Raw genomic sequence first — 14326 nt, forward strand, 5'->3', positions numbered from 1 at the left:
GCAGTCAGTGAATTCATGTATGTAGGCAGCCTCGCTGGAACACAGCTATGCTCATGGTTTGTAGGATCGAGACCCATGTTGGGCTCTGTACTGACAGCACAGAGCCTACTTGGGATTTTCTTTCCTTCTCTCCCTGCCACTCATCTGCTCACACACACACTCTCTCTCTCTCTCTCTCTCTCTCTCAAAATAATAAGCTTTAAAAAAGTTTTAAATTAAGAAAGATTGAAAGAAAACATCAATTTCAAGAATATAAAATGTTATTAGTGTACATAAAATTATCACCTTAGGGACAGAACTACAATAATAAGCTACAGGTAAGACAAAGTATTATGACTGGAAACCAGGAAGAGCTTCTTGGCAAGAAGGGTCAATAAACCCTGAAGCCCTGCAATAAATTATCAGAAGAAGTTGTAGAAGGTTCCACACAGTTTCCACCTTATTGGGATAGTTTACTATGGTTCTTGAGCAGAACAATAAACCAAATGAATTTTTTAGTTCTGGGATTCTGTCATGATTCTGGACCACAAAGATCTGAATATTCATTTCTTTGCTAAGGAGTACAGTAAGTTTGGGATATGCCTTACCTTTGTGGAAAAAGATTGCTACATTATTTAGGCTACAAATCACTATTCCCAATCAAAATACAGTAATGAATGTGTGTATAAGTTAAGTTATAACCTTCAGCTTAGTCATTATATCTGGGATAGTGCACAATGGAAAGAACACAGAACATCAGCATGGGACTAAAAACAGGAAAAATTATCGGCTACAACCAAACTGAAATTGGCAATAATAAAACATTATAACTATTTTCTGGTTTGTGGATCACAAAACAAACCTCTTCTGTAATTTAAGAATTAACACTGTAAGTGGAATACTTTGATTCAAATAAAGGAAGTCTATGAAATATTCATGTTCCTTTACCGTGGCCCCATCTCAGAATGTTACCTGAGCACTGTCTGTATCACGGATTCCTAATACATAAGGATTTCCTTCACATATCAACTTTGGCTTAGCTCCAGCACACAGACAGAGTTTCTTATATACATGCTGACTGCCATCTCCTGTTAAAATGCACTGTAAAAACAGGGCAAGGAAGGGGAGAGGAGAAACATTTATACATGGGTACAGTTTCATTTGAAATACAAAATTCAGTAAGACAAAAGCAAAAAAATACATTAAGGTTGCCTCTTGGTGGCACTCAATACGTTGTCACAGCAATTGCAAATCAGAGTAAACATGAGAATGCATTCTCCAACCCAGTGATTCACCATCATTTAGGGCCATGAACCATTTTGAGAATCTAGGGCAAAACAGTCTTTCTTCCCTGGAAAAAAAAACATACATTCACACCAGATTTTGCCTAAAACTTAGGGAATCTTATTATATTCAGGGAGGTATGTTGACCTCAGGTTAAAAACTAAACATTCAGAAATTTTTAAATCAAGCATTGTGATCATATTATACCTGAGGTAGGCCTTAATATTTCTGATCTCAATGGAAGTTACTGTAGGAAGATCTAATAATTCTAATGGCATCATACCTTAATATTTGTTATGGGTACAGAGGAGTACAGTGCGGTAAAAAAGGTTACATTATGTCTTCTTAATCTAAAAATATTAAAAGTGTTTGGGAAGCTTGGGTGGCTCAGTCTGTTAAGTACTTGATTTTGGAGTACTTAACAAGTACTGTTAAGTCTTGATTTTGGCTCTGGGTCATGATTCCGGTGTCATGGGATCAAGCCCCGTGTCAGGTTCTGTGCTGAGCATAGATTCTAAGAATCTCAATGTCTCAATCTCTCTCTCCCCCACTCTACCTCCCCAGTTTGCACGTGCATGCATTCTTCTTAAGTACAAATAACAATCACCTAACCACAAACAAATGTTCTTTGGGGATATTTTCATATTAAGTGAAAAACATATTAACCTTAAATCCTAACATGTACTAGCTTTTAAAGTCATTTATATTAATTTTTAATAATATTATTGAGTCTAAAAATATGTATTTGTGATCCATTGTTTTTATTCTTTAAAATCAAATGGAAATCTGCACATAAGTAGGAGCTTTTAATAAGCATATATGTATGTGTATGTATATATACACACACATGTGACTATGACACAAGACTTTGTTGGAATGGTTTAGAGATTAACACTGTGACATGTGTTTGATTTATAAAACATAGCAAATCATAAGACAGCACTTGATACCCACTGAAACTCTTCAGCTGCATAACAAATACATAAAACTGATAATTCAACACAGTATAACGCATACAGAAATTCTATGCAGTTCTTTCTGAAGATAATGTAATGTGGTGGGAATTTTATCTGACAAACAGTAATTAACAGACACTGACCAAATTTAAAAAATAATTTACATTTTATGTTGTAAAAACAAACACAAAAACTCCTTTCATTGGCTACTGCTAAATTTTTGGAAGTAGACATGAAGATAAAACACACAATTTCTAATTCATCAAAGAATATAAAGGACAAATAAGAGAATACAGACATGAGCTCATACAGGACACTTCAAATGGTAATGGGTGGCATTCGGATTTATTCAAATGCCCTAATATAAATTCCCTCACAATTTATTAGTCTACATTTGAGCCCACCTCAATTTACAAATTAACGGACATGGATGTTATATAGGATATGTACCACTGTAAATGTTAGAAATTTATTCCAGTTTTGGGATTCAGATTTTTTATTTTTTTCTCATAAAATTTAGTCCTTTTTCTTATTTTTTTACTGTCAAATTATTTGTGTTTCAAATGTATTATGTATGTGTTTTCTCCATAAGGGTGAAAAATTAGAGCTGCTGTAGAGAAACAACTAGAAACCCTACTTCTCATCTTGCCTAAAGCTCACCTGAGGATATTGTTAATCATCTGACCACACGTTTCCTTCGACTGCCTTATTCATTCCCACATCCAATGGGTTACTGAGTCCTGCTAAATTTACAGGAGAAATCTCACTCATATCTGCGCTATTCTTTCCAAATACACAGTTCTTGTCTTCATTCAGGCCTTCTATCAGTTTAGACTATTGCAACCACCTTCTGGTTTGGTTGCTGGACACTATCACTCACTCCACCCCATTTCATCCTCAACATTGGTATCAGATCTGTCTTCCTAAAAGAATATATTACCATCCCTGCCTCCACTTTATTTCTCCACTGACTGTAAAATAAATCATCTTGGCATAATGTAAACAGCTCTTCACAGTCCTATTTGTTTGCCCTAGTCTGCCAATCTCCTCTCTTTATCTCCACCACAGTACCTCTGACGATGTTATTCTTCCACATGCTGCTTTTCTTTGGGTTTCTGAACAAGCAACCTCGTTTTCCTACAATGTCCTTAATTAAGAACTCTTAATTCACCTTTTAAACCCAGTTCAAACATTTTCCCCTTCTGTGAGGTCCTCCAAAATCCCTAGTATCAGAGCTTTGATAATACTTCAGTGACTGTGCTTTTCACGTGTATATATAATTAATACATGTGCATGTCTATATTCCCCATGACAATGAGACCTCCCAGGCCAAGTTCACTGTAATGTTCCTGTTGTATCCCAGCACTTATTGCAGTGCCCAGAACACAACAGACACTATGTAAATGTTAATGCTAATTTGAAATGTAAAACCTAAAATGTGAAATCAAACTAATTATATAATCCCAATAAATTCAGAAAAAGTATAAATTTTCCTAATAAAAAGAAATCAATGTTACTAAACTTTATATGCTAGGAAACTTAGTAGTGGTGGGGGTACAGATGGGTTCAAAAGAAAGCAGGGAAAGCTCATCAATATTTAACAATGGATCATCATTAAGAAAAACATCTTCTAGGGGTGCCTGGGTGACTCAGTCAGTTGGGTGTCCAACTTCAGCTCGGGTCATGATCTTGTAGTTCGTGGATTCGAGCCCCATGTCGGGCTCTGCACTGACAGCTCAGAGCCTGGAGCCTGCTTTGGATTCTATGTCCCCCTCTCTCTCCGCCCCTCCCCTGCTGTGCTCTGCCTCTCTCTCTCAAAAATAAACAAACATTTAACAAAATTAAAAAAAAAAAAAAACAAAACTTCTTACATGTTCTTTACTCTTCAGTTGCTTTACTCCGGATTCTATAACCTTAATGTTGGGAAAGCGATTTTCTAACATGGTATTCGGTTGCTCTTCAACATCAAATTCCTCCAATACTTTAGAAACCTGTATTAAATCAAAAAGGTGAAAATGTAAATTTTCATAAAAATATTTCCTTTTAAGAATTTTAAAACTTTTTTTTTTTTTTAACGTTTATTTATTTTTGGGACAGAGAGAGACAGAGCATGAACGGGGGAGGGGCAGAGAGAGAGGGAGACACAGAATCGGAAACAGGCTCCAGGCTGCGAGCCATCAGCCCAGAGCCTGACGCGGGGCTCGAACTCACGGACCGCGAGATGGTGACCTGGCTGAAGTCGGACGCTTAACCGACTGCGCCACCCAGGCGCCCCTAAAACATTTCTTAATTCACTTAAGAATAGATCCAATACATGTTAAACAGATATAATATCCTTTTAATAAGAGTAACTTTTTTTTCCAAAACAAATTAAGTGAGAAGAATGGCAGTTTTGCATTTTTACAAATGTCTTTAATATCCGGTCTTAATAGATCTGCTTTTGCATTCAAACTGCTTCCATACTCTGCATCTGCATTCAAACTATTGCAGTATGTTAATTTGGTTAAAATTTATGAAGACAGTTCAGGCTGACAGAGATGTGCAGCCTTTTTAGAGAATTGTATATTCTTCTTTGATGTTATACTAAAACTCAACAAGTGTGGTTTCTTAAAGATTAGATGCAGTGTAGAATTTGAAACCGTTATCAAAGAATTTTTCATACCCTACTACTGTGAAATCTATTGGTCTATCCTGCACTTTGGATCGTGTAACATCACATTTGTCATCTGGACAATAGTGGTTCACAAAGTTAAAGAGATCTTCCACATGTTAATTTCAACTCAATACAATATCAAAAACCACATTCATTATTGTCACCAACAATAATTTTGTTATCCTGGCAACAAATACTGTCACTTGTTTTCACTCATTTTCCAAATATGAAATTAGTTTGTCAGTTGTTCTTTCAAGTAAAATTGGTATTCCACAAGAGTAATTAATTCCTCTTGCAACTCAGCAACTGCACAACTGCTTTTCCCTCCTAGCCCCATATGTGGAACAAGTGCTTTATGCATACATCCCATCTCATCACACAGAACATTAAAAAGACGTGCACTGAAGAGTCAGGATTTAATAAAATTACCATTGTTTACTGGCTTTAATTTATTTCACTGAGTGCCTGGAAGTGAAGAATACAAGACCACTAGTTCAGTTTAGCCACCAAGGCTTTTTTAAACCATCAGTGTTTATGTGTCAATGTAGTGACAAGAGTAACATCGAAGTAACATCTTCCAACCCTTGGTGATTTTTCTAAATGTTCACCATTCTAATGCTTCCCAAACACATTCCATCCTCAGCACTCCCAGCAAATCACTTTACTTCTTGGCTCAAAGAGACTACTAAGAACTCTTATGACTTCTTTCCCACCATCTATACATTTCCGTACTACAGTCCACCTTCCATGACCCATTTCTACCTTTTCAAGGTGAATCCAGTAATCTATGCTCTATATGCCATCATCTCTCACCTCCTCAGGACTCCTTCCTTATTATGTACTCCTTGCTTTCCTTCATCTTCAGCCTTTCCTACTGGTTTCTAAATCTCAATAGGTAAACACGCTAAAGTGTCTTCCACCTTAAAAGAATAAAACTCGGGGCACCTGGGTGGCTCAGTTGGTTAAGCATGTGACTTTGGTGCAGGTCATGATCTTGTGGTTCATGAGTTCGAGCCCCACGTCGAGCTCTGTGCTGACAGGTCAGAGCCTGGAGCCTGCTTCAGATTCTGTGTCTCCCTCTCTCTGCCCCTCCCCTGCTCATGTGCTTGCTCGCTCTAAGAATAAATCAACAGTAAAAAAAAAAAAAAAAAAAAAAGAATAAAACTCAACTTAATGCTAGTCTTCACGTTCTCTATTTGCTGCCACCCTATCTTTTCTCCTTTTGCAGCTAAATTTCAAAAGAGAAAAGTTTATCGTTACTGTCATTTTAGAGTTACCCCCCACTAATTTCTGAAAATGGTGTAAACTGTCTCAAAGTCACCAATAAGTTACTAGATATAGGCACTTTTGAGTCATTATCTTACCTGCTATCCTTGGATCTGACACCACTGACCACTGCACTTAATTAAACTTTTGCCATCTTTGGCTTCAGGGAAACAAACTCTTCTTCTCTCATAGTTTTCCTCTCTGACTTAAGACTAATAAATAGGGTGCCCATTTTCAGGGCTTCCTTTCTCTCTGATCTTCCTTTAAATGTCGGTGTTCCATAGAACACTATTATTGGGCTCTTCTCCCTGGGAAATTGCAGCCAATGCCTATGGCTGAGCTGGTACTGAGACAATGATGAATACCAACCTGTTATATCTCCAATTCAGTGTTCTCACCTGCTGAAAATGCTCCAAAAGTTTGGCATCATCTAAATTTTGGATAAAATACAATTCCACATCATAGCATACAAGCCCACCATGGTCTGCCCTCTGACTATTGGTTCAGCACTGAATTTACATTCCAGCAGAACTGAACTGATACCTATTACAACATATTATATAGTCATATACTTTCATCATCTTGGCACATGCCTGCCTCCATTCAACCTCTTGCAAACATGGCAAGACCTACTTATTCTTTCAGTCTCAGTTTCAATCCACTCTCCTATGTAAAGCCTTTCTTGATCTCAAAGGCAGGCTCTGACACTCATTCACAATATATTTATAAAAATAAATACGTATATATTGCAATACAACTGCAATTTTTTTTTTTGCCACTATAAGGATAACTACATTATAATGATAACTTTGTCTTGCAGATTTGTTACCATTCTGAGAAAGTGCTACTCATTAACCATGAGGGTTACAGAGCCAACCTGAATTTAACGTTTATTTATTTTTGGGACAGAGAGAGACAGAGCATGAACGGGGGAGGGGCAGAGAGAGAGGGAGACACAGAATCGGAAACAGGCTCCAGGCTCCAAGCCATCAGCCCAGAGCCTGACGCGGGGCTCGAACTCACAGACCGCGAGATCGTGACCTGGCTGAAGTCGACGCTTAACCGACTGCGCCACCCAGGCGCCCCTAAAACCTATCTATACACACCTTGGAGATTTACCCAGCCTCACTGACTCATTTACCTCATCTGTAAGTGGGGATAATATAAGAACCCACTTCATAGGATTACTTTAAGGATTAAATAAGTTAATGTATTTAAAACCTTTAGAAGAGTGTTTGGTACATAGCAAGTACTCCATAAATAACATGTTGTTATTAATCTTTTTTCTCCTTTAGAAATTACACATGCCATGAAAACATTTTCTTTAACATTAAACAAACAATACCTAATATAAAATAAAGTGTCCCTTTTACTCTTCCCTAAATCTCACACTACCCCACCACGACTGCCATTCCCCAACTCCAGAGATGACCATTAGTGACTTTTTGGTGTATGTTCTATACTTTCAATCTGTCTTCTGGGTGCTTAGCACACTGGCTCATACATAATATAGATGTTCAATAAATGATAAAAAGGATGCAATTTCCTACTTCTGAATATTAATAACTGACATTTGCATAATGTTATTCCAATTCATTTTCACATATATTAGTATATCTTAAACTCCCAACCTCCTTCAAGTAAACAAGGAAGATACTATCCTAATATTAGAAGTGAAACAACTTAGATACAGAGATTTGCCAAGGCTACACAGCCAATAAAAAACAGGTAGGCCTAGAATCCAAAACTGTTTTTCTTCTATTATACAAAATTTGCAAAATCAGCAAAAATTTAAGTCAAGTCTTATAACTCTGGAATAGTCACACTGAATTAAGTCTTCCAGAAAAACACTTATAAGACACAGCCAAACATCTTTCTCTTATGTATGTGCTCCTAGCCTATAATTGATTTTTTTTTCCCATTAGAGATTAATAGCCACAATTTGTTCTCTAGTTCTCCCAATCCCTTAAGTCCTTTGGCCATACCTCAGTAGTAAGATATCTTACATATCTCTAAGAAGGTTATAAAGGAAAAACATAACACACTAAATTACCCTTGGTCTTAGGGGTTTACAACATGAGAAAGTTTTATTTTATTATCAGGATCTAAAGGAAAACTTATATTAAAGACTATAGTAGTATTCTTCACTGAAGTATGAGAAGAAATACTTCAGTGAAGTATGATTTACTTAATTTTTTTGCATAGCCATTATAACATTCATAATTAGAGCACTATAGTATATACATAATTTATAAATATATAAATATACGAATATTACAAGATCAGCCAAAACTTTTTAACAGGTGAGGTATCAGATCAAAAATGTTTATAGATCACTTTTCTATAACACTAAGACCCAAATGATCTTAGACTCCTAATGTAATGCTATAATGTGTGTAATATAAATCCATGGAACTACAAAGTGTTCTGAGATGCTTATTACACACCTGAAACATTAATTACCTACAAGTGTAAACTTAGCTGAGAAGTACTCTTCTGATATGCAAACACACAATTTATACACAAACTACTTATAATAATTACATATATGTATTGGCATTCATATTTACATTTGCAAAGCATTTTTGCTCAAAAGAACTTTATTTAAAAATTTCTGAAAAGTAACTCTGAGTGGGAGGAAAAGATAGGAAAAACAAGACTAGGAATTCAACATCAGTTGGGTGCTTTTGGTATTTAATATAATACATTTATTTATTTATTTATTTATTTATTTATTTATTTGGAGAGCAAGAGCAGGAGAGGGGCAGAGAGAGAGGGAGAGAAAGAAACATAAGCAGGCTCCACCCTGCCAGTGCAAACCCAATTTGGGGCTCGAACTCACCAACTGTGAGATCATGACCTGAGTCAAAATTCAGAGTCAGACCCTTAACCAACTGAGCCACCCAGGTGCCCTGGTATTTAATATAATTCTAAACTTTGCGCTTTGGTTTTAAAATGACCATCAAAAGAACATTTATCATTTTAAACATTTAAAAACTATAATTACACTAACTGCTGGGCAAGTTACTGAAATTACAAAAATATATATGACTAAGAAAGTTATATAAAGGATTCTTACCTGCTTGAAATTTGTAACTGCTTTAATAACAGGAGAAGCTGTTACCAGGAGAATATCTTCTGATGGAAAGTGAATAGCCAACTTATTTAAAGAAAAAAAAATTGGGAGAAAAAATTTCATAAGTAACTTTAGGTATTAACATATGTGACATGGGGGTGAGATAGGGATAATGCAATTTTAATAATGTTATTATTAACCTAGAAAACTAAAAAGTCACTTTTCCTCATCCAAAGGTCTCCATTATTCTGTGTCTTGTTCCTATTTATGGGGTAGTAGTGACTAACGTTCAACTCTGATACTGATAAAATGTATAATACGTTTATAATAAACACTAACAAAAACCTCCTGAATAAGAAAAATGATATTATCCCTTACTATCTTGCATACCAATGTAAAGTTGTCCTTCAGAGAATGAGAAAAAAAAAAATATCTTCCTAATTAACAGTTAAACCAACTTTTATTTCTTTTAAAATAGTATTTTCATTTCCCTTCAGTGGCATGAAATTACAGTAAATCCTTACTCATAAATATTCAGAATCTTAGCCTGACTTTTCCCAAGTGTTTTGGTACTCCTATTCTGCCTCTTCCAAATGCCCAACCAGTGTATACTCTGGAAAAGCAAAACCATTTTAGTAGTAGCTTCAACAGTATTTAGAGGCTTAACTTGCTATTTTTTTCCATCATTCTCCTCTGGCTACAACCTCTCTTTCACTTTAAACTTCTTGAAAGAATTTTCTTAAATCATACTCTGGTTCCTCAACCAATTCTATTTCTCCACCAATTTCTATTTCTTTCCCTACTATACTGTTAAAACTGAGCATGTTCAATCAAAAAAACAAACAAAAATAAATAAATAAATAACCAAAAATAATATTAGAATGAAAAAATGAATCCAGTAAAACTACAGGATACAAAATTGACATACAGAAAACGTATGTCAAGTTTCTGTATACTAGTAACAATCTATCTGAGAGAGAAATTAAGAAAACAATCTCATTTATAACCACATCAAAAAGAATAAAATACCTAGGAATAAATTAAACCAAAGAAGTGAAAGACCCGTACTCTGAAAACTATAAGCCACCGATGAAAGAAATTGAGTAAGACGTAAATAAATGGAAAGATCACGCTCATGGATTGGAAGACTTAATATTTTGTTAAAATATCCATACTACCCAAAGCAATCTACAGATTCAATGCAATGCCCACCAAAATAGCAATGGCATTTTTCACAGAACTGGAACAAAGAATCCTAGAATTTGGATGAAACTGCAAAAGACCCCAAACAGCCAAAGGAGAAAGAAGAACAAGGCTGGAAGTATTATGCTTCCTGATTTCAAACCACACTACAAGGCTGTAGTAATCAAAACAGTATGGTACTGGCACAAAAACAGACACAAAGATTAATGGTATGGAACACAGAGCCCAGATATAAATCCACACATAGATGGTCAATTAATCTATGACAAAGGGGGCAAGAATATACAGCGGGAGTGGGGGAAGTTTCTTCATAAATGATGTTGGGAAAATGGGACAGCTTACATGCCAAAGAATGAAACATGACCACTGTTTCATACAAAAATAAAGTCAAAATGGATTAAAGACTTGAATATAAGACTCGAAACCATAAAACTCCTAGAAGAAAACATAAGCAGTAAGCTCTTGAACACCAATCTTAGCAATATTTTTTGAGCCATTTTCCTCAGGCAAGGTTAAACAAAGCTAAAACAAACAAAAGAAATTACATCAAACTAAAAAGCTTTTGGAAAGAGAAGGAAACCATCAACAAGACAGAAAGACAACCTACTGAATGGGAGAGGATACTTGCAAATCATACATCCAATAGGGGTTAATATCCAAAATATATTAAAAACTTACACAACTTACTATTAAAAAAATGTGTAAATGGGCAAAACTTGGATAGACATTTTTCCAAAGAAGATAGATGGCCATTAGATACAACAAAACATGTTCAGTATCACTCATGCAAATCAAAACTACAATGAAATATCACCTCACCCCTGTCAGATTGGCTATTATGAAAAAGACAAGAAATAACAAGTGTTGGTGAGGATGTGGGGAAAAGGGAACCATTGTACACTGTTTTTCAGAATGTAAATTGGTGCAGCCACCATGGAAAACAGTATGGAGGTTCCTCAAAAAATTAACAATAGAACTACCATATGATCCAGCAATTCTACTTCTAGGTATGTATGGAAAGAGAACAAAAACACAGCTCAAAGAGATACATGCATTCCTATGTTCACTACAGCATTATTTAAAATAGCTAAAATATGGAAGCAACCTAAGTGTCTACTGATGAATGGATAAAGAAGAGGTGGTATAAATATATTCAATGAAATGCTATTCAGCTATACATGAAATTTTGCCATTTTTGACAACATGAATGGACCCAGCGGGTATTATGTTAAGTGAAGTAAGTCAAAGAAAGACAAATATTATATGATTTCACTTATTTGTGGAAAACGAAAAAACAATGCAAACAAAACAGACTCATAGATACAGGAAACAAACTATTAATGGAGTGGAAAGGGATTGGGGCTGGGGGGAAGAGGGAAAAATAGGTTAAAGAGATTAAGAAGAACAAATTTCCAGTTATAAAATAAATAAGTCATAGGGATGTAATGTACAGCATAGGGAATATAGTCAACACTGTAATAACTTTGTGTAGTGACAAGGGGTAACTATGCCTATTGAGATGATCATTTCATAATGTAAAGAAATAGCCAATCACTATGATGTACACCTGATGAATACTGTATGTCAATACTTCAGTAAAGAAAAAAGGAGCATCTTGAATTCACCTCCAGACCCTTAAAATTCACTAAATTTTTTAAAATATCAACTTATTTGAACTTTCTATAATATCTGATGATATTACCATTCTTTCCATCTTTCTTCTCTTTATATATTGTTATTTCCCCACTTTGTTTTCATTGCTATACCTGGCTTCAAAATTTCTTTATACTACTAAATTCACCTTCCAGTTGGCCTTCCAGTCTCATTTTAACCAGCTGCCCCTGCCCCAAACATACTGGAGCTAATCAACTCTCAAAATATTTCATTTGATCACATTACTCCACTGCTCAAAATCATCTCACTTCTTGCAAGTTCTGGCTAACTTTTTTTTTAAATTTTATTTTAGAAAGAGAGCACAAGCAGGAGAGAGGGGCAGAGGGAGAGAGAGAATCCCAAGCAGTCCCCTCGCTCAGTATGTAGCCTGCCACGGGGCTCGATCCCACAACTGTAAAATCATGACCTCAGCTGAAATCAAGAGTTGGACATTCAACTAAATGAGCCACCCAGGTGCCCGACTTGTTAGTTATTAGCAAGACTTAATAAGATACTTCATGATGTGGTCTCTCCCAGCCTTCCCAGCTTCATCTCTGGTCACCTCCCCAAGCACCATGTTCTTTAAGCTTTGCTGCTCTCAGTAGTGCTTTCCTACCTGAGATTATATATCCTTGCCTCCCTTTGGACCATCTAGTTTTTCTTGTCCACCTGGTCAACTTTTACTCATTTTCTATACTGAGACAAAAGGACACCTCCCCCTAATTCATGCCCTGTCAACTCGCCAGACACCCTTAGGTTGGCAAACACACTGGTGAAATGGTTCATTCACATGTCTCTTCCACTAGATTGTGAGTCCCTAGAAAGGAGGTACCATGCTCTGTGATTACTCAGCCCTTAGTACCGTACCTGGATAACAGGTGTTTCACTTGGTGAAAACATGGAAAATACACACCTAAAGATTAGAAGTTTGAAAACAATTCTTGGATTTCCTGCACTACTTCTGTGACTTCAATGATTGCTTACATTTACTTTATATCAACAAAACAATTCTTTTTGGAGTGTGTGTGTGTGTGTGTGTAGCCTGATTATTCACTATAATTAGAAAAGCATTCCCCAGCTGGTTTTAATCCCTTGTTGGTTGTTTTACAAAACATTACTACAGATGAAATCTCTTCTATCTTGGGAGTTCAAAGTATAGGAAACTACGTAAGGGTTTTTCAATTATTTACGAGGAACTAAGGACCTGGCATCTACCTGAAACCTGAATTCAATCAGCTAACGAGCAATGGAGGCTGAATTTTCTGACCAACTATTTACCAGTTTAAGCCCTCTTGTCTGCTCTGGCATAACTAGCACCACAGTCTGGTTCAGTCAGCTTTGGGATCCCACCTGCCAACAACTTGCTCCCCACTCCTCTTCCCTAGGCCTAAGGCGAAGCTTGCGAGGTACCAAGAACTTCGTAGAGGGGCCGCCACGCAGTCTCTAACATTTGAAAACAAAGAGTGCTGGGGCGGGGGGAAAGAAGCGGCTAAAGCGGGATCTGGAAGGACAAGGTGGGGGCGAGAGGGTGCCTTGAATGCCACCGCCGCGGGGTCAGGGAAGAGGCGGAACTGTCGACGCGTCAGCCTACCTGCTCAGCACAGGTGACACCCGCGATGCCACCGCCAACCACCACAAACTTTCCCGCCGTCGACGGAGGGCGCGCTGCCTCCATGATCTGACTCCTAGCGGTTTTCTGGCAACCGGTGGGCGAGCCGCAAGGGTTCTTACCCTGGGAGCGGAAGTCAAGCTGGGCGGCCACTTCCGGTGCCGGGGCCTGATCCTGAGACTCTGAGCTACGGGTGCCCAGCAGTTCACACTTAGTGTCCTCGCGTATCCGCTTAGAGCCTCGTTTCCGCGGTAGAAAGACGTGTCTTTGATTCCAGGGTTTCGTCTTACTGTCAGCACACCTGAATAGAATTTTGACACATAGATATGATAAAGAGAAGACCAAAATAATAATAATAATAATAATAATAATAATAATAATAATAAATTTAAAAAAGAAAAAATCTAACAAAATTAAAGTAAAAAGATGAGTCGCCAAGAGAAGCTTGGCAAATTGTCTAAACACAGACCAGAGTTCCCACAGGACCGGGCACTCAGAGTAAATAAACTGCCCTGAAGTTTTCACTATTGGTTCTTCGAGGAATTTGACATTGAGTCAATTTTAAACTCATATATCATAAGTAATATAATCCTTCCCTACCTTCTGCCTGGCAAACCAAGATTTGATATTTTGAAAGCACATTCTTC

General features: G+C 36.8%; 1 protein-coding gene and 1 long non-coding RNA gene across 2 annotated transcripts in view; one reads left to right on the forward strand and one right to left on the reverse strand.

Annotated features, from left to right (window-relative positions):
* Positions 1-3222, forward strand: part of LOC121038842 (uncharacterized) — a 51156-nt gene extending 47934 nt beyond the window's left edge. The window contains exon 5 of the long non-coding RNA XR_005794531.1: positions 2812-3222. This is a non-coding gene — a long non-coding RNA (uncharacterized LOC121038842). The remainder of the gene's footprint in view (positions 1-2811) is intronic.
* The window catches only part of LOC121038838 (pyridine nucleotide-disulfide oxidoreductase domain-containing protein 1), a 28584-nt gene extending 14741 nt beyond the window's left edge, over positions 1-13843 (reverse strand). Inside the window, exons 1-4 of the mRNA XM_040488719.1 lie at positions 13662-13843; positions 9218-9298; positions 4091-4210; positions 952-1080 (exon numbers count right to left, since the gene is read on the reverse strand). Coding sequence (XP_040344653.1) covers positions 952-1080; positions 4091-4210; positions 9218-9298; positions 13662-13745 — 414 coding nt within the window. The 5' untranslated portion in view covers positions 13746-13843. The remainder of the gene's footprint in view (positions 1-951; positions 1081-4090; positions 4211-9217; positions 9299-13661) is intronic.
* Positions 13844-14326: the final 483 nt, after the last annotated feature.

Source organism: Herpailurus yagouaroundi, unplaced genomic scaffold, assembly GCF_014898765.1.
Source record: "Herpailurus yagouaroundi ecotype Mexico unplaced genomic scaffold, PumYag 166, whole genome shotgun sequence".
NCBI lineage: Eukaryota > Metazoa > Chordata > Mammalia > Carnivora > Felidae > Herpailurus > Herpailurus yagouaroundi.